Below are 20776 nucleotides of genomic sequence, written 5' to 3'. Positions count from 1 at the left end.
CGCGTCCCTGGAAGCACCTCAATCTGATATCGAGCTGGAGTTCTTGCTGGCCTAGATATATTTCAGTTAATTATGAATATTTCTTCCAAGTCCCTTCAATCTTGTGTCACGGAAATAGAATATTTGTTATTGTTCGTACAGAACAGAAAATCAAATCGGAGAGATTGTTTTGGTGTAGGTTAACAACTGGTCATGAAAATTTCCCCAGAAATAGCGTTTATCGACGATTATTATTTCAGTCTGCCCAATGTGGGAATTTTCTACTTGATCGATTCACACATTTGATTTTTTTCCCTCAGGAGTGTAACATTTTCTCCAAAATTTCTCTTGGATATCTAATAATTTCTGAGATAATTAAATTCAAAGATTCAACATACCTTTCTCAGGAGTACGCATTCCGTCGGCTTTATCGCTGCGCCCTCGAGGTACCAGACATCACTGGCACCCTTAAAAAACAATTCCCACTGGAGTATTGCCTTGAAGGGAGGTTTCGCCCGAGGCCCATGCACCCGTACGGCTTCGATAACCGGGTTCGATGTTTAAATATCTATGCACTCTACTTTTCCTCCCATTTTTCATTCCCATTCCACTGCCTATTCGTTCGCCAGTTTCTACCTTCTCATTTTCCTCATGATATTTTTTTTCCTCCTAATTTTCTTCTTCTTCGATTGAAGGGAAAACTGGGAGTAATGCAAATTTTATCGAGACCTTATTCTCTCAATTTTTTTTTTCCCAACCACTTTTCATTCTCGGGGTCGAGAGAGCACTCCTCAATTGTTTTTATCTCTTTCGAACGAGCAAACCTTTCTGTTTTCCAATAAACTCACCCGGTGATTTTTTTTTATCTATCTCTATCTGTAGCACGTGCGAGAAGTCGACAGAATCGAATTACAAGTTCTTGGACGATTGTGATGGGAGGAAAATATTTATGGATTTATTCTTAGTGTGATTAAAGCTTGGGTCATTAACGATTGCAATCTGAAATTCTTGTTCGTGAAATAATGAAGGTGAATTTATTGATTGAGTTTTATATAAACACAGTTGTATTTTCTGGTCAGGTATCGATTCGGGTTCCACAAATTTCATAAATCATTCTGTAAACAATTATTTATGCGACGAATTTTCCCTTTCAGCCACATAATTTAAAAATAAAAATTATTCATACCACATTTACAACTCAGTGTCGATGAAATCAATCATATCGCTGGGTGTGGCAATAAACACGGCATCATTTGGTGCCACAATAGAGTGCCATAGAGTTGTGGTGGGTGGGGGGAGGGGGGAGGCGACGAGGTTAGACCAGGATGAACGACCGGCACGGAAGCAGAAAGATTACCATAAATCATCCCCGAGATCGCAGTCGATTCGGCCCGGGGGTGGGCCTACGAAAGGACTTCGGTGACGAGGGGGAGGGAGACGAGGGTTGCCGACAGGTACAAGCTGGCATTGCCCTACTATTGATGAGGTAAAAGAACCACAGGGAAAATGGCAGCTCAAAGCCATCATAAAAAAAAATGTTCAATACAAAGTGGGTGGGAAAATACTCCCAATAAATAAAAAAAAAGCTTCCTCGGAAAATGCATCGCAGGTTATTCTTGAGGAGGGTTAGGATTTCTCCTGGCTCACAAGTATCGTTAAGGGGATTTAATCGAAAATGCGTGAAATTATACCCCAATGACAGAGTGCATCACACGAGTACTTGAGATAAAGCTCCAGGGGTCAATTAAATTTCTCGATAGCTTTGTGATATATCAGACAAGTTTTCCTGGATATCCACTGGGAGGACTCGTATGATGTGTGCTTGTGGAGAAAAAGTTTTACTGAAGGAAACGTATGCGATAGGGGACTTCGGGGAAATTGCTGACTGGGGGAAAAAATGTTTTGAATGTTTTTAGGGGTTTCTAGTTTTGAATTTTTTTTCTCCCTTCTTTTTTGTTGATTTCTAGTTCTTGGGGAGATAAGTTCGGTGATGGATGGAGATGAACTAGGTTCCGTAGATGGCCAGGAACTATTTTCCCCCGAAAAGTTTCTCCCATTTTTTTACTTCGTTTTATAATAAAAAATATTTTCAAATGTCAAGGGTATAGTCTTAATGATTTTAAATTATTCTGTTTCAGATCGACCCGAAAGTAGCATTTCCTAGGAGAACACATCCAAAGGTGAGTGACAATAACTCGTAAAAATAAAGTTAAAAAATCATGACAATGAATTCACTAATGGCTCACGCCGACGACAAAAGAAATTATGTACAAGCAAACCTCGTTATCGCACTTTGTATTCCTACATACAATTTCCGGTAAGCCGGAAACGCACAGACGTGACATACCACGTGTTCCGAATTCCAAAATTAATAATGTTCTGCATTTAAGTTGGAAATTTCACATACATGCCTTGCTGTGACGTGATTCAACTGGAAAATGAGGGAGGGTGGAGGGGGTTGGACAAAAAAGCTTTCAGAGAAAAATGGTGGCCTCATTAAACACAACAGATTCAATTCACCATTCCCCCGTACAGCTCTCGATATTAACTGGGAAATTTGCCATCACAGAATAAAATTATTCCCGTAATTTTTTTCCCCTCCAATTTGATTTGTTTTCCAAGTTCTTCAATCTGATAAAAAAAAAATTGTCACACATTTTATGTATTCCCCCAAGAGGAGAAATTCATTCCGAGAATTCTCATACATTTCAAGGTTCTGCTCCCAGAAGTCCCTTTAATTTCATCACCCAGTTGCAAGTGATCAATAAATAAACCGACAATAGACTTAAAAAATTCAATCAGCCATTAATCACAAGAGTCCAGTTGGCAAAGGGCAACTCTCTCGCACATTGTCTGGTTCCTGCAATTTTCATAAAATAGCGTGTACGGGCGGAGGCTGGATGGCCCTGAGAGACTCGTCACTGAAAAAGTAATACGAAATTGCAATGGTAAAAAATGAGAAACGGTGAAAAAATACACAGAAAGGTAGATATAAACGCTGAGAGCAACTTTTTTCTGCCTCGATGAATGTGACTCTAACATCAACCTCATCTTCTCTCTTCCATCGTTGCGATTTACACGCGAGGATAACTTCCAAGACTGCAGGGAAGAACGGGAAAAAATTTTTTTAATTAAGACGATCTCTGCCTTTTTTTACCTCCTCTCCGCTGTTTGAAAATTATTTCTAATGGGGAATTCTTGCACGTACTAATTATTCGACATTCCGTGAGATGAAAAATTTTCCCTTGCCAGTGCGGGACAGAAAATTATTCCGAGGAGAATGAAAAATAATCATTTTCTCATTTGGAAACAGCTGACGGAGAATTTTCCCATTTTTCAACAATTTTTTCATGAAAAATTTCTGAACATCTCAGTCCCTTCGATTTTGTTATTCCCATTCATCCTCCCCCTCCCCAATTCCATAATGTTCTTTATGAGAACAGAAACAAATGATGAAAAAAAAAATTATCCCATTTTTTACAAGAGAAAAACTCAAAAACTTCAGAAACTCCGAAAGACCGTAAAAAAAAATTATCGCCCTTGGCGTTCCAACTTCTTCAGTTTGGTGCGTCACGTGAGACCGTATAATACCCACTTGTTACTGAGCACAGCGTACATACATACGAGACATTATTCAGAGACCCCTTCTCGTGTGCTCGAAAAAGAGAGAGGGTTGAAAAAAAAAAGAACGAGGATGAGGAGAAAAAAAAAATTGCACGTCTCACGTAACGAGCTGCCGGTTCCCCAGGGGTTGTTTCCAGTGTATACCTCAAGCTCCTCCATACTCTCCGCTTTTTCTCCCTACCTTCCACCCCTCGTCCCCACCCCCTCATTCACCTCTCCCCCCTCCTGCCGCTGACTCTCACAGGTAGTGGGATACGTTGGTTTATATTTTTTCATTCTCCCACACCTCCGGTGTTATCCCCATCTTCGAATGATTTGTTTTCATTTCAGTGGAGTGAGATCCGATAGCCAAGTGCTTTCCGTTTTTATTTTCTCATGTCCATTGGACACTTGAGGCAAGTGAGGTTCACTTGTGTTATTAGAACGTGTGGAAGGAAAAATAAAAATTGTGATAACTTTATTTTTCTTGGGTTTTGACCTTCTATTTTTCGAGAGAGATGATACAAATTGTATCAGCCGAGACACTGCAGTAGTAGTAAGCATCATGGGTCAGACAATGCGAGTCAGATGAGCCCGTTGAATTTCCCTCCAACATCCGCTGATTCTCCATAATTTGAAAAGTTTTTTTTTAGAAAAAAAAATTCTGCTCTTCGACATATCCTCCAAAGAAAATAAACCGTTGATTCTTGATAAAGTATATGGTAGCGGTTCGTCACTCGGTTGAGTCCACAGGGAAAAGTCAACGATCCGTGGTACGCTCCGTAGACTTCTGGTCGACAGTGAAACACTCCCAGGAGAATGACATCACTCCATGAGAACCAAAGTTGAGGTAAGAGAGAGTCTCTTCCCACATACACAAGATGGTGGTATTTTTCTTGGTGGTACATGCTTCAAGGTGTTAACCACCTTGACACTTTTCACCTTATTCCAGAAAATTGACTCTCTGGAGTCTTTCTCAACGGACACGAGACATTTCCCAGTGACAGAAGTAGAAAAACTCAACGCTATCTATCAGATGCGACTAAAATCATGATTAAACTCATCATAAAAATCATCGATGATCTTTTGGGGCTCAATGACCCTGAAATGATAGTGAAAACTCCCCGTCTTTCAGCTCAACTTTGGTTCAACCCTTTGCTCTCAACATGGACTGACCAAACTCCATAATTTCTACTAGCTCATCAGGCCTTTTAAAGCTATCATTCCACCTATTAATTTCTACTGCTAAGTGTTATCGTCGTCCCAGCCGATTAAACATCCCCTGAATAACCCATCCACAAAGCGACCACAATAACCCCGCCAATAATTTTCACCCCCAACCCTCTAAGCTTACCCTGCCGCTCAGGTCCCTCCGCTGTCTCTTCAACCGACTGCCTCCGTATGAGGTGAGCGAGACGCGAATGCAGCCAAGAGGTTGATATACGCAAGTGTGACAGGATTGATAGGACAATAAATCGGAGCTTAAAGCTTCACGGCTCACCCCATTCGCCCTCTGAAATTCACTGTCAGCTATTAAATAACTTTTAACCAAGTATTAATTTTCCGGGTGGAATTGAACGATCCGCGTAATTAAAAATATCTATAATGCGTGTGCGCAAGCTCGATGGCTCATTGAGATAGGGTCTAAAGGGTGCATAAAGCTCCGATTGTGGGGTGACAGGGTGCGGAGGAGTGGAAGGTGAATGAATGCAAACCGTTGCAGACGGAAGTCACAGATATGTTGCTACACTGAGATAAGCTAAAGCTCCTCGCGAGTGTGCGATGGAACAGCACCCATAAAGCCCACGATGGGCTCGCCCGCCATCATGCAACACGAAAATGGCTGATTTTAGTAAGGGGGAATGTGTTGGTTACACATTTTAACGCGATGGAAAACCAATACACGGTGTTATCTGATGAGATATTTGTGTTTTTTTTGTGGCTAGAGCTTTTTACGGGGGGCTTTATGAGACAGAATGAGGGTGATTTGGTATGTTAAGCTCTCAATGAAGTTGAAGATAGGAAGCTGGAATGATTTCATCATTTCGTGGGTAAATAACAAACCTCGCAGCTTTATCAGTGAATCATAAAACCGGAAAGCTCTCAAAAAAATAGCTGCAGTCGATTTCAAGAAGCTTTTTGTCCACAAAATTCGATTTAATGGTGTAGAGAAATTTAAAGCTCAGTTTATTGCGGAAAATGGAAGCATGTCAGGCACAAGCTCAAGCTCACGGTATTTTGAAAGCTCAAGGTTATGAAAGGTTTCTCCAGATAGTTTCTCATTAGCGAAGTGATGCATCTGTATCAAAAACTCTAATAACTGCCTCTTAAAAACAACTGAAGTCCTTAAAAGCTCTTCAAAAATGATGTTCATGCTTCAACATTTCTTCCAGAGAAACTCACCTTGGCATTAGAACCATTAGGAGGGTTCGAAATGGACCCCCTCTGGATATCACTGAAAACAATGCACCGGCCCCCTCTTTCCCCTCGACTCACTCCTTTTATTTTCGTCCGGACACGAACCGTCTTTCAAAAGCTTTTCATCTTTTCCATACGAGCTTTCCCCTCCCACCCCTCCGCCCCCTCCCCGCTTCGCTCGCTCCTTTTTTTTCACTTCTCGTTTTTTCTTTATCATCGCATTGAAGGCACCGAGAGCTTGCAGGGTCCAGAGTAAAGCGAGAATGCAAAAAGTAAAGTGAAAAAACACCAGTCGACTGATGCGTGTCATATCCTCGTATGTGTATGTGTGTCTGCAACCGTTGCATCACGATGAATGGATCTTGGTAATTGCACATTTAATATTTCAGGGGTGAGCTTTTTTTCTTTTACAGATAGGCCCCTTGAAAAAATTGCAGCGCTCTCGATTCTATGAAGTGAGGGAGGAGGTAGCTCTCCTGTGATGTAGGGGTGGGCTAGCAGTCATCAGCTGCTCGTCCCATGGTCACTCATCGAAATTTTCAAATCCCGGATTTTTGTGATTTTTTTCGATCCTCTCCGGATGTTTGTGGTACCGCCATGTTTGATGAGGTCTTCCGCCTCTTTCAGGCCAATATTTTGGTCAGTCCCATTATGTGATCGGTTTGCAATCTGTCTCAAAGTCACCACGAGGAGAATGAGAGAGGAGGGGACTGAAGGCAGCATTTATTTTTGTTTTATTTTAGGGATTTTCTTCTTTTAGTGCGTCATAAGGTCTTTGTTGGCAAGATTTGCAGAGGTCGGGGAGACGTACTGAGGTTTTCACGGTCGATGCCCTGAGACCGATACCAGTGGACAGATTATTGAGCTGATTTTGTCTTTTTCGAAAGCTCCCTGAGACAGTTCCACTGAGGCTGATGTCTTATCGGACGAGTTTGAATGGTCTTAAAGTTTCATGAGCTTTTTCGGTAGTCCTCTGGATGCATTCTTGAGGATTAAGGGAAGATCAGCATCGAGGGGTGAGTTCTAATCATCTCCAAGTCTCTCGAAATGAATCTTCATGGTTATTGTTTCCTCAGCGTTGACTATATCAGAATTGTTCAGTGGGCTATTCAAGAATAATCCACATGACGGGGAGCACTTCAAAATAAATTTCTTTTCAGTGTGAAGAACTGAAATTGTTAATTACGAGAGATTAAAATGATAAACTTTCCCGGGAAAACCAACTAACCTTTTCTACTTCGCTGAATCATGATTCTTACTCCTTCCAAACTCAGAAACCATGATGGAGACATTAGACTCGTTCTCTCTTCCAACTTGTGAAATATCTCAACTTCACGAACTTCAACTTCCACGCCAACTGAACAACGTATCACCAAAAGGTTATCAGGGAATGAATCCTCATCATCTCCAAGAATTTCCAAACGAATTCTTATTGTTATTGTTCCTTCAATCTTAACGAAACTCATCGAGTCTTCGCATCCCGTTGAGAAATCAGAATTCAGTCGTGCTACATTCAAAGATAATTCCCCATCAATTTCCCTGCCTTCGCCATTGAATTCTCAAATTATCCACTTGAAATGTGACTCAATGATAGTAGAAACCATTTGAGCTTTCTATTCTCTTCGCCGAGCCACATCTTCACCCCTTCGGTGAACGACAAAAGCCACCGACCTTCCCAATCTCAATCCCAAATTGACAATAAAAAATGTTCAATTAACCTTCCGAGTGCCTCGACCTTTTTCGGGGGAATCGTCTTTTCACCCTTTCTCCTACCCTGTACCACCCATTCACTGGGGGAGGGAAGACTGTACGAGGGTGAGGATGGAGAAAAGCCAAAGGAGAATCCGCGTGAAGTTGGAAGCAATCGAGAAGGTTTAATCCCACTCGATTGCCCATTCCGTCACTACTACCCCTCCCCTCCTCAACCTCAGTGCACACACACAGACATTCCACTATTGCTCCCTTCCACCCCACCCCCTCCCCCTCCCCCTTTCTCTCCTGCTTTTTATTCCTCCCTTTTTCTTTCTTCAACACTCGATCGTTCTAGTGTTCAAGACTTACCTCAGGCTCTCCCCCTCGCCCGCTCATTCGCTTCCTTCGACGAGCCACTTTTCTTTCCGGTTGAAGAAGAAGACGGTGAGTGGTTCACTCCTTCAACGCTGGAGAAAAAAAAAAGGAGAAAACCCCTTTTGTTCGCTTCCACCTATAGGATTTCCAACATATCCAGACACAAAAGACTACTGTGGTGTATCCCATGGATGGAGTGAGAGAGAGAGAGAGATCAGCTCGTAAATATTCTAACGTCCAATTTTAGTGGTGAGAAAAATTTCAGAAAAGGGATTTATATCATCGATGGAGATGGTGCTGTATTGGATTTGAAAAATTTTCAATTTTTCATACGAAATGATTGATTGTTATATCTCGAATAGAAATTTCCTGACGAATTGGTCGAGAGGGAGGTGATTCTTTCCGATATTTGTAGTCTCTCCAGATGGATCGAATGATTTTCGTGATTCAATGCGAGTGTCTTTCGAACGTCTCAATGGAAAACACGAAAATCATAGAACCGATCTGGTAATGAGGATAAGGTCTCGATTATTGACATTTTAATACAGTGCGATGAAGAAAATTGTCTATTCGAGCATCAAATTATTAATTCAATAGGAGTTGAATTTATCCTGCGCTGGATTAATTTTCCATGCAATCTTGTAGTTTAAATGTCTCTCTATTTATGATCTATAGAATCGTGGAATGAGGTCGACAAACGTCTCCCAAAATCCTCCAAAAGTATCCCAATTTCTCCTCATTCTCATGATTTAACAATCGGAATGAAGCCATCGGGAAGAGAATCGAACTCAGTAAAAAAATCTCCAAACCTCTGGAAGTGGATTCTCTCGCCGTCCCAAATTTTCCCGTCTCTATCAACCGGAAAAACGAGTGTCCGATTCTCCCCGCCACCATCCACCACATCCTATCTCCCCTTTCCCTACCGAAAAAAAAAGAATTTCCTCGATTTCAACCGCATCAAAGACAATGCTATATCAGATATCCTCATCTCCACATGATCCTGGAACCAGAACACGTGCATCCGTCGGGGGGTTAAAACCAAGTGAATCGACCAGTGCAGTTGCGATTAGAAATGTTATCAAGTAGAAATGGCCTTTGGGATCAGACACGATAGCTGTATCGGTGGAGGGGCTTTAATCGCGGCCTAAAATCGGAGGAAATCACTTGGATCTAGACATAACACGAGTGGAGAAAATCTATAGAATTCATTTCCCTGCCCCCTCGCCCCTCTCCCCCTCTCACCCTGCCCCATCCCTTCTTCGGGGAAACGACCGCGGAGTATTAGGTGCGTCGGGCCAAGAACGATCCTAATTACTGATTAGAGAAGTGCGGCATAATACGAGGAGGGAAAGCCCCCAAAGAGGAGAGGAACGAGGGGGGAAGGGAATTGCGTGGGGTTGGTAGGCATGATAGGGAAGGTTAAAAGACCTCTAGCCTATTCGCATATCGAGAGACCCAAAAGCGATTATCCCTACGGGTGCTAGGGTGAATACGATTTAATCGAGAAGTTACTGTATTCACGTGCATCGGAAATTTACGATACCGAGTGTAGGTACCACCGGATATTGGGCTTTTTTTCATTTCTGTTCACCACCTGTCCATTAGGAAAAAAGAAATTAGGATTGTATTATTTTTCCTGATGTCTTGCATTATATCTCAGACTTCACCCTGGAAATGCACGATTTAATTTCGCGAGGGGATGCAATTCGTTGCAACTGCTGGAGTTGTATTTGCAATTTTTGACTACGACCTTGTGCGAAAACTGGACAAAGACACACAAAACTGGCCGGAGGTTTTTGGGATGATGGATCTCTCATACATCAGAGAGAAATACAGAGCGGAGAGCGGCTCAGTGGTTGCCAAACCACAAGCTGCTATAGTGAATACGGGTGTGCTGCCGATGCCCGGAAGCCTCTAACATGCTTATATTTCACCCCACGCTTTTACGTATATGGTAATATCTGGGGTTGAGTGAGAGTTCAGTGAAAGGGTTTCTGATGGTTTTTGAGAAGGTCGGGGGAGGAAAGGAAGCCTCAAACGTGAAAATTTTCACTGCTGAACAAGTGAAATTCCTGGTTACGAGAGATCAAAATGATGAATTCCAACGAGATAACCAACAAATCTCTTCTGATTCACCGAATGATGATCCTCACTCATCCAAATCTCCGAAACAATGTTGTAACCTCATCAACCCCTGTTACGTATCCAATTTATTACTGCAATTTACCATTAATTTTCCAACTCGCACTATTGAAACCCCCAGTAGCCACTTCAAGGGCGATTTCATGATTAAAAAGATGAATTCCAGCTGAACGAGCCACGAAATATTTTCTGATTCGCCGAGTGATGATCTACACTCGGCAACTTGGAAACCATGATGGAGGCACATTAGACCCCCTCTCGTTCCACAACTTGTTCAATGTCTCAACTTCAAGAACCTCCAACTTCCTCGCAAACTATACAATGCATCACCAAAAATGTTCCAAGGGAACATAACCTGTCGTTGCCGCTCACCCCCGAGTCCCTGACCTATCCACCCAACTCGAAACACGTGCTGCAAGAGAGAGAAAGAGAGAGGAGAGTGTCAGTACCTCCAGTCTGTTATACCATTCTGGGGTATGTAGCATAATGTCAGGCAATAATTTCAGTGCTGGAAATAAATTCTCAAATAATAATTTTACCCGTACTCCCGTTACCGTATGTAGCTAACGTACCTAACTGGCCACGATTTATCATTCCCGCATTCACTCGTCCCTCTCGCGGCCCTCCACCCCCTCGTTCCACTCACAGCCTTCTATACTTCCCTTCATCGCTTTTCCGCGCTTGGTGGCAGCGTTGCCACATGAAAATTGTGGCAGCCCTTAAGTGGTAGCGCTAATCTTTCCTCAAGTTTCACAGTTTGTACGAGAATTTTCCCCGATTTTGGTTTCCCCTTGCAAAGAGGCATAATCATTTCCTGAAGCAATATAATCGTCATAACTGAAATCTGATGAGGATTTCCAAGGACGAATTCCACTTCAGAAATACGATATTGTAAAAATCTCCTTCTCTCAAGAAAGGATATTCAGCAAAAAATGATTTTTCTGCTTCAGAACGTCAGTTCATACAGCCAAATCATAATTTCCTCATTCCATCTAGAATCGGATCAGACAATCCTCGAATTCCGGGAAGAAATCCTGCCGCGCAAGTAGTCGCGCCATCTCTAGAAAATTAAGCTTCAACTTCATAAAAATGTAATGGCAAATCCACGAGTAGAAAAAGTAAATTGATTTTTTTTCCGCTGTAGAAGTGGCGTGTATGCAGCCCCTACAGGGATCTAGGGAATACGAAATGTGATTGGGTTGAGCTTCATTGTTTCTGAAAAGATAGTGCAGAGGGACGTTCGTATGAGAGCGAAAGGAGGTTATGTTTTACTTATGCAGCCGAAGAGGTACTTTGGTTATGTTTTCCCCTCGCACTCCACCCCAACTTGTTTTTTCCCCTGCAATTTTTGTTTCTCAAACTCCCCCGATTCCCGTAGAACTGTGTGAATAGAAGGAATTTCAAAGTCGAGTGCGCATTTTACCTTCAAACGTTTCCCTTACCGAACGACACGACAATGGATTCCTCGTTCTTTTTTACAAACGAGGGTAAGACCTTTCTTGAATGTAAGTTATTGTTCTGGAGTCGATGATGGTTCAGTATCGACGAAAAATCTGATAAAGATGAATATTCTCACATGACAAATAGGCCAGAATTACGAATGGAGGATAGAAATGGAATATCTACTCGTTTAACTCGGAATTTATTCACAGAAGTAATGAGACACCGATAAATCCTCCGTTTTACCTCTCATTGTGAAATAAATCCTCCTCAATCATCGAGACAAGATGAAAATTCGACTCAACAAAAGCTGTCGAGAGAGGAAGAGAGAGAGAGAGAAAAAAAAGTTAAACCCCGTAAACACTCTTTCAGCATTGCCAGCAATTTCCCTATAAAACCGATGAAATTGAATTTTTCTTCATGTCTCTTTTGCCCTGTACTCCACATGACTCAATTCTCCTCGTACAAGAGTGCATTAAACAAATCGCATAATAGATAAAAACTATAAAATCCGTCAGTGGTGAAGAAGCGACCCATCACCGTACCCTTACGACTAGGATAAATCTTAAAAAGAAGAAGGAAGATGCGATTAAAGGAAGACATAAAAGACATTTAGTTTCAAACTGATCGCTTTTCATTATTAAATTGCTGCCCTTTATCCATTTGTCCTTGGAGTACAGCAGACGCTACCGGAATGCCCTAGTGGTATTTCGAAATAAAGAAAAAAGAAAAAAAAAGAAAGCGGAAAAATAACAGAAACTTCAAAGGACAACAGCTCACTCCCACGAGAGTCTCAGTTTCCTCTTCTCAGTTCTGTGGTTGTATCTTCCGACCTCTTCCCCCCGCCTTCCGCTGCCTCTGGTTGCCACCACTAAACCAGTATTACGTATTCATTTGTGATTTTCCGGAAGGTGAAACTCTATATATGAGAAGTAGAAGCACCCAGTGGGGTTAAGAGGATAGTGCTACGAAAATAAGATTCCGATTTTGCTGGCATTTAATTGAGGACCGAGAAGGGCGGAGGGAGGGGGGGCAGAATGAAATTTCCCGAGGGGTGTAAAGGGATCGGCCTGGAGAGGCATAAAAGTTTCATGATGCCGAGTGGTGGAATTGAATGTGCATACAATAACGTCGGGGGTGATACTGGGGCGAGAGAGAATTTCAGTTCTGTCTGGGATATTTGGAGTTTGTATCTGGGTGGGCTAGTGAAACGCAGTGATGGGGAAAGACAATCGGACATATCAGATGTTCCTGTCTTGAAGATAAAAAGTAAGATGAGGCTTAGGAGCACCACCGAGAATGGTAGCGAAATGATTCAGCCAGTGGAAGTCAGGAAGCCATCAAGACAAGCATCAAATCCTCCAACGATTATGGGGCCAGATCATCTCCAAAAACATGGATATTTCACATCAAGCAAAGATCATGAAGCAGTGAAAGTCCGTGTGTAAGGTTAGAGCCCAGTGTTCTCCGAACTGGACAGCTGACGTTTCCGCATGTACACATAGTACACAATTCCGAAAGCCCATAGTATACGATGGCCAAGCTGTACTTGTCGTGAGTTACCGACAAACGTGGGAGATAGGAGGACGGTTAATTGCGGTTTGCCACAGACAAAATGCGAATGCCACTGCAACGGACAAACCCCAGTGGTCGTTTGGGGTGGAAAGGTGGGTGGGAAATGGAGGGATTGTGGATAGTATATAAGGTTGGCAGTAGATAGAGGGATACTCAAGCTCCGAGTCGTACAGATCGAAAACTTTTGGTGACTGTCCCACCACTCGGGCTTATTTCTCCAGCCTTCATTCCACTTCTCCTGTTGTACTTTCTTTTCCACTCCCTTCTCACCTTCTGCCATCCCTTCGTATAACTACTGCAGGAACTTCTTGTTAAAAGATAAACAAACTGTTTCAACCAGAATGGAGGCGGTAAAATCTCGAGCCCCTGGAAACAGACCCTGCCGGCTAATTCTCACGAGAAATTTCTGTGCTCAGGTTTAAAGAACTAAACGGGTACTGAACGTGGTGCGGGAGAGGGAACCGGGTTTTACGTCTTCAACAAGAGGGACTTAGTTTGGAAACGATGTTTGCCTGGATGTTACCAGTTTCACTGAGGTTTGAGTTTCCAGCGCCGCTTGACCAAAGCCATAGAGCTATCCCTTGGAACATTTTCCAAGGTTCTCCAGTGTCTTTGCTTGAAGAAAATAACCAAGTTTTACGGGGGAATTGTGCAGTTGGACAATCTTGAAGACTGTTTTCCCCCGCCATAAAACGATGGAAAATTTTATGATTGTAGTTGACAGTCTGTTAAATACCAGACTCCAAAGACTCGTCAACAATCTCGTGATATTCACGGGAATAACAAAGGAAACTTATCCGAGTGTTTCGTTAGTTGTTTAGGTGAAAATCACAGTTCTGACAGGCACCTCCTCATGGCAACTGGCAAGTATTTTCATTCATGTTTTTTGACGATTCTTCCGCAAATTATTTCATCTCTTGTTGTACAACACGGTGAATCAACGAGGCGTTGCCAATCAACGTCCGATTATCGTTTGTCCGATGGTAAAATAAAAATAAAAGAGACCTCACTTGGTTGAGTTTCTCTCATTGACTTCCGGTCGAAGGAATCCGTTGCTTCATGGCTGACTGCTCAACAGATATCGCAACCTGTCTGGTGCAGCTGATGGCCGTTGCTCCCGAACATTGTGGTATGGATTATTGCGAATGATAGTGCAATTCTCTCTTCCTGTGTCCGAAATAAATCAGTATTTTGTGTTTGAGGCTCATCCGAATTGTTTCAATCGGTGAATTAAATGGAGAACAAACAGCGATACAACGATTTTTCAAGCGAACTGAGGACTATCCATTGGGGGATGGGGTATGAGGTTTGGTGGTGGTGAGGGCGGTTGATTTCCGGTCGATTTCACAAGAGAAAACCTCTCTCAACTCAAATAATTCTGGTGATATCGACATTTCTCAATTTCTTCATTGAAAATTTTCTTTTCGAATACTGCATTCATCATCAGCAGTTCGTTTGTCAGTATCAAGTAATCGTATTTCTCGGCATTGTCCTCGTTATCTTCACTGTTAATGGTTTCCCTCGACGCCTCAAGAATCCTTTTCCAGCGAAACTGTAATCTCCACCGGAGCAATCAGGTATGACAAGAGGATGACTGAAGTGTGACGGTGATAACGCAAATGGTCAGATGTTCACTCATACGTATTGGCCAAGATTGGGAAGACAGAATGCTTCAATAGTCTCTCACATTGACATTAGTTTCACATCAGTAATTGTTTGATGTTTCAATGGACGAATTTTAATAATGGTAGCTGATAGCTACGAGTTCATTACTGGAGACATTGTCGCTGAGTTCGTCTCCAATGAATATTGTAGGTGGGATTCAATGAGAGAGCGGGGAGTTAATACCTACCATGATGTGAATGGTGCCGCATCGATATGACCTGATAAAAAATGCTAATCAATGGTGATGAATGAATTCATTAAGAGCAAAAGCCAATCCTCACGAATGAATGAATAAGTTTGCACTTAACTTTTTGCTGGAAATTATGCCTCAATATGCAAAATAATCCACAGTATTTTTTCTTCAAATCCGAGATATATGTCGATGGTGTACGTGTGAGGTTGCGTTATGGCAATCTAAGTTGGCATGTTTAGTCAGACTGAAATGGAATGGGTTATCTAACCCCTTTTCAACCCACCGTTCACCTTAGCCCCCTGCCGTACACTAGTATACCGACGGCTCTGATAGCTGGCTGAGTCAACACAGTCGTGTTTGCCATGGCATCGCCACGAAACCCAAGCTTCTCTCTCGCAGACCTTGCAAAAGAGAAAACCCTATCGTCTCATCCGGTCTGATATGCTCTCAACTGCTGGAGGGAGATGGACGTTATGTACGCATAGTGGATGTGGAGAATCGTTTTGGTGGCTCCAGCAAAAGGAGAGTACTCATCTGCGCATGTATTCGCACTTGTGACGGTTTTGCTGAATTCAAGGTGAGATATTAAGCAAGAGTACGCTTGGACACCTGCACCTTAATGATGAATTTCAACTTATCCACCACGTTCTTCATCGATCAGACTGACGATCTTTTCATCCAAACCAGTGTCGCTTGATCCAGACAGAAATGCATCAAGAAATCCCTAGAATCAACTCCTTCGAACGCACGCTTGTCAACCCCACTCTCGTTTCCTCCCTCTCTTCACGATACTACAGCGCATAATCTCACCAGGAACTTTGCGTAAGACCTTGTCACGGATGTACAGCGCCAGCCAATCCTCCCTTCTCTCCATTCATCCTCCACTGGTCCAACTTGACTGACTAACTTCTTCCGTAAAATTGAATTACAATCAAAGGAGGAAAGATATATTGCCACAGCATGCTGGAATATCCGCTTCTTAACCATAAATTTTAACTTATCTCTTTCCTCCCTTTTCGTCGATCAGACTGACGATATTTTCATGCTGACTGATCTCACTTGATTCAACCGGAAATGCATCAAGAAATCCAAAGAATCAACTCCTCCAAATGCACGCTTGTCAACCCCATTCCCATTGCCTCCTCTTCAGCATACCACAGCACAATGAATTCTGCCAGGAACTTTCCGTAGGACCTTGTCGCTGATGTACAGTCACAACCAACCCTCCCCTCTACCCATTCATCCTCCACCGGTCTAACTTGACTGACTAACCCCTTCCGTGAAATTGAATTACAATAAGCAAAGTAAAGTTAGGATGATCCGTGGCATTGTGCACGATGCCACCTCACCGCCGGATATTCAACTCACCACCATCCCAGCCCTCATTCTACCCTTGTCCGTCTTTCGTACTTCTCCAGATTCAACACACACCTTCAACTTTCCCCTCGCCTATCCTTCGACTAAGACTCTCCCTCTGCTACTTTAACTTCATCCTCCATCTTCGTCGTTTTCTTGTCGTTTAACTGTTGGGGGATACCCCATTCGTGAAGAACTTTCCAACTACCGTTGAGCGAAGGGACTAAAAAGAGGAGGAGTGGGTGGACTCGGAGGATGGGTGTGAGTGGTTGAGGGAGATGAAGAAGACGTGAACGACGGTATTCTTACGCCTTTGTTCACTTACCTGGGGTAGATTTTCATCCCTCCCTTCCTTTTCGGCCGGGAGTAGGAAGGTTGAATTAATTGCCGCGTTTTTGACATCTATCCATTGTTCAAGACGAGGGGATAAAGGAAAAGTTACCAGCGCTGACGCTATACCTAGAGGAGAGTGAAAGGGTGAGTCGACTTACCACTTCAAAGGAAATGTTGGTGCTCACGGTTTTTGTAGTGAATTTTGCAGCTCACGATCACGAGGTAATTTCTAACATATGTCTCGGAGCAGGGTACAGTCTAGTCATAAACACGAGACCAGTTTGTTTCACATAATTTTTACCTGGAATTTCAAGGTTTTACAAGTTTGACAAGACTGAAGAGGACTGAGATTTCGGGGAACTGGTGTTGCTCCTTTTACTGGTAATCTCAGAGGGCGACCTATTGAATATGCATGGGCTGTATTTAATTGGTCCCCTGTAGCAGTCCTGCCTTGAGTAATTTACTGAACAAGTCAAATGAAGAAACAATTTTTCATCAAGTCTACATTAGCATTTCTCCGGAAATTATTAAATGTAATGCCTGTCTTGTTCGGGAGATCAGACGGATGGAAAAGCCTTGGAAACAAGGACATACGTGCAGTCAGTCGATTCCTCCTTCGACGCTTCAATTTTTTTCCCTGCAACTTAAATTCCATCGTGCTCGAACACTTGCACAATTCTGTGAGGAGCGAAATAGACAAGAAGGAGAGAACGAGTATAAGTGACCTGGTCCCTGTTAGCACTCGTAACTCGGGGTGTGTGCCACCTAACGCCTTCGCGCTGATTACATGGCGCAAAGAGCCATTACGAGGAGGAGTCTGACTCCTAGACGCGACTGAGATGCTGTGCCACTGATACCCTCCGGGTAAAAAAAAAGGGAGGGGGACGAGGCAGGGAGAGGCGAAGGGAGGTTAGGAAGCAGGAGAAATTAACCCAGGGAGGAAAGAAAAATAAATGGTTAAAGTGAAGAAAACGTCGAGGATGCCAACAATCCAAGAGCATTTTCTCCATCTCGGTAGGAAATTTTCCTCTCACTCTGACACTATTTTTTTCGTCCTTCTCACTCTCATCCCCGTGTCGCTCCAAGGAGTTCCGCGTTTGCCGAATCTCATTAGGTGTCTACGTCTCGGAGATGAAATGTTTTTCCCGGGAATTATTCTTCTCGCTGGATTGCGGAATCAGGAGGACAAGGAGGGGTAAAGTTACATCTATAGAATCAATCATTTATTCTTCGGATTTTTTTGCGGACGGAGTGATGATGAGAAAGGTTATATTTAAGCATTATCGTCTCAATATATTTTCTCCTGTTGACGTGATCCATTATTTATTATTGGAAGCTCAAAAGTTGAGGGTGAATTCTCCACAACAATTGTCCAATCGTAACCCACCGACTAAGTAAAATCAATTCTCATCGAAGTTCGATGTTGAAATGATGGACCCGTAAACTGAATGTTTGGAGATTTGTCACACCCACCCCTTGCTTAAAAGCAAATGCCAACAGTTTGCCGAACTCCAACCCCTTTTGAGCCTTCGACTCCCCAGAACTGTATGTCTCGGTTCAACAATTCGAACACGACCCAACAGATGCGCGTCTAGTCGCAAGCGACGTTTACATAATCTTGGCATTACTCGAAGACTCCAGACCTCTCTTTGTTCTACCCATCTCTCTCTTTTATCCGTAACTGGAAAACATTTCTACTTTCAGGTGACGAAAGGGGGTCGTACCCTCGTAGTAAATTTAACGGTTCTTGGGGGAGGGGGCGAGGGATGATTTTGGTTGGACAAAAAGACTGCTGAGAAAGACGGGAAAAACCAGAGAAGGACTTTAGAGGGATTAGAATATATCATCCGTCCACCATTTTGAGAACCTTGAAAACAAGCTCCACGTGGATGGTGAATACAAGCTGACTATGCAGATAAGAGACGAATAAATTCAAATGTTTGTCATGGGAAAAAAGTTAAAAATTCAGTGACTTCTCTAAAATTATCAGACTGTCGGGCATCTGAACTCATTTCACAATTTCATACCATTCCCAGTGCATCGTTTGACTGTGATTCCACACCTCTGAATGAAAATATTAAATGTCGAGTTAATATTTGCCTACACGATGATCCCAAAAAGAACTTGAAATATTAACTCACCACACCATTTTGAAAACGTAAATGGCTACCAGCTTGGAAAGAGAGCTACTCGACTTTATGGGATTTAATACTTCAGTTAATCCCTCTGGTTGTACCTACTCCGCAGAAACGGTCTCATTACATGGACAGTACAAACATATTAAATGGAATCCAAAGGTACTGTTTTCTCCTCAAACCCCATTTCAACCATTCTCCCATCCGTTTAACCTATTCGTCCCGTCTGATCCTCTTTTACCGACCACTGACAAAATGCCGCTGTTTCATAATGAATATGGAAACAAGAACCATGACTAATGTGATATAACTTGATACTATTCTATTGAACACTGGCGACAAAAAAGATGGGGACTAGTTCTCGGCGGATTTTTGCAGGCTTATAAATCTCTCATATTTCATTCATGAATGTTCAAAGCCATGTATTTGGCGGATGATGTTACCGGATGGAAAATTCTTTTGCTGAATTTTCGGAATTTTTTCATAAGCCTTCAGAATGATCTGATGGATATGTTTGCGGTGAAAAGTTTCGAAATAGTTGAACAGGGATTGCAAAATGGCGAATAAATTCTCCTACTGGGACGTTAAAAATATGTTATTGCGAGGAATTATATTCCTCGTCATAACATCCTCGAATACACGAATGATCCATTTGTATAGACCTCTCCGCCAATAAACTCTACCTCCCCTTTTTAATAGTCATGCACATTAAATAAATATTACTCTTTACCGAGAGTAACAATAGCTTCAACTAATGTAACAATCGAAAATTGTTACAATCAACGCAGGAGATTGGCCCATGAAAATTTTTCGTGTTTTAAGTGGCTCATAAATCTCTCATATTTCACTCATAAATGCTCAATGTGTTCCTGACTTGCTATTTCTGTATATTTCGCCCTGAAATTTTGGACAATTCTTCATTAAATCTTGAGCTTGTCTCTCTCACTTGACCCTTCTCCCCTCAAACCTTCCATGAGCCCTAGACGTCTACCCCAACCCTTCTCAAATGAGCGGAAAATGACTTGAAAGACGTCGGAATCAACATTGTCCATGAAAATACAATCAAACCAATGAACGCCATTCTCACCATAACCTTCTCAAAAACATGAATGATCCATTTTCATCAGACCCCTTGACCAATAAACTTCACGTACTGTTTTTGATAGTCCTGTAAATTAAATAAACGTAACTCAAAATCGATACTGTGCCAGTTTAACACACGACGTTGGGATCCACGGATTGAGCAATGGATTTGGTTCGTTAACATCTACGTGTTTCATACCTCCCTCTCTCAATTCACCTCCACCCCGAGCCCACCCCACTATGCGCCATTTTGGTTAACGTGACCGGGCGCTAACTCGAGTTAAACGGGATGAATGTCGGTTCGCTAATAGTCGCCTACGAATTGCCATGCCAGGGCTAAAGGCAAGACGCTTTAGCAGTTAGAGGATATTTGCTTTGGATGGCAACGGCGAGTCACTCTCACTCGCTGTCTCTGTCTCCCTCTCACCCAGATGTAGAGGTTGGGTTATATAGCGTTGGGAGTACTTAAAGCCAACCGTTGTGGTAAACCTGTAAATTAGTACTAGCCATTTTCGCTTGACAAATTGAGTAGAAGTAGTCTTTAAGGTCTTTAAGAATTTATTTTCGTACTTGAGATTTAATAGAGGTTTCTTTTGTACCTTGTAATGACATTATCTACCGTGATATAATTGAATTATCAACGATTCCAGTGCTGGATAAGATCAGATGAATGAATTTCTCACTCACATCGTCGTTAATCAATTTTAATTTCCCGGTTAATTTCGAACTATCGTGGAAGAATAATAGGCGGAAATACCTCGGAGATGAAACCTCCACATGTCGATGA

The 20776-nt window shown here is 42.5% G+C and overlaps 1 protein-coding gene across 8 annotated transcripts in view; it reads left to right on the top strand.

The window, feature by feature from the left end:
* The window catches only part of Rbp6 (RNA-binding protein 6), a 329371-nt gene that overhangs the window by 184349 nt on the left and 124246 nt on the right, over nucleotides 1-20776 (top strand). For all 8 annotated transcript variants that reach the window (XM_064116332.1, XM_064116330.1, XM_064116331.1 and 5 more), the window contains one exon: nucleotides 2118-2159. In XM_064116332.1, the coding sequence (XP_063972402.1) occupies nucleotides 2118-2159 (42 nt within the window). The remainder of the gene's footprint in view (nucleotides 1-2117; nucleotides 2160-20776) is intronic.

This window comes from Diachasmimorpha longicaudata, chromosome 3, assembly GCF_034640455.1.
Source record: "Diachasmimorpha longicaudata isolate KC_UGA_2023 chromosome 3, iyDiaLong2, whole genome shotgun sequence".
Taxonomy (NCBI): Eukaryota; Metazoa; Arthropoda; class Insecta; order Hymenoptera; family Braconidae; genus Diachasmimorpha; species Diachasmimorpha longicaudata.
This window is presented reverse-complemented; position numbering and strand designations above follow the sequence as displayed.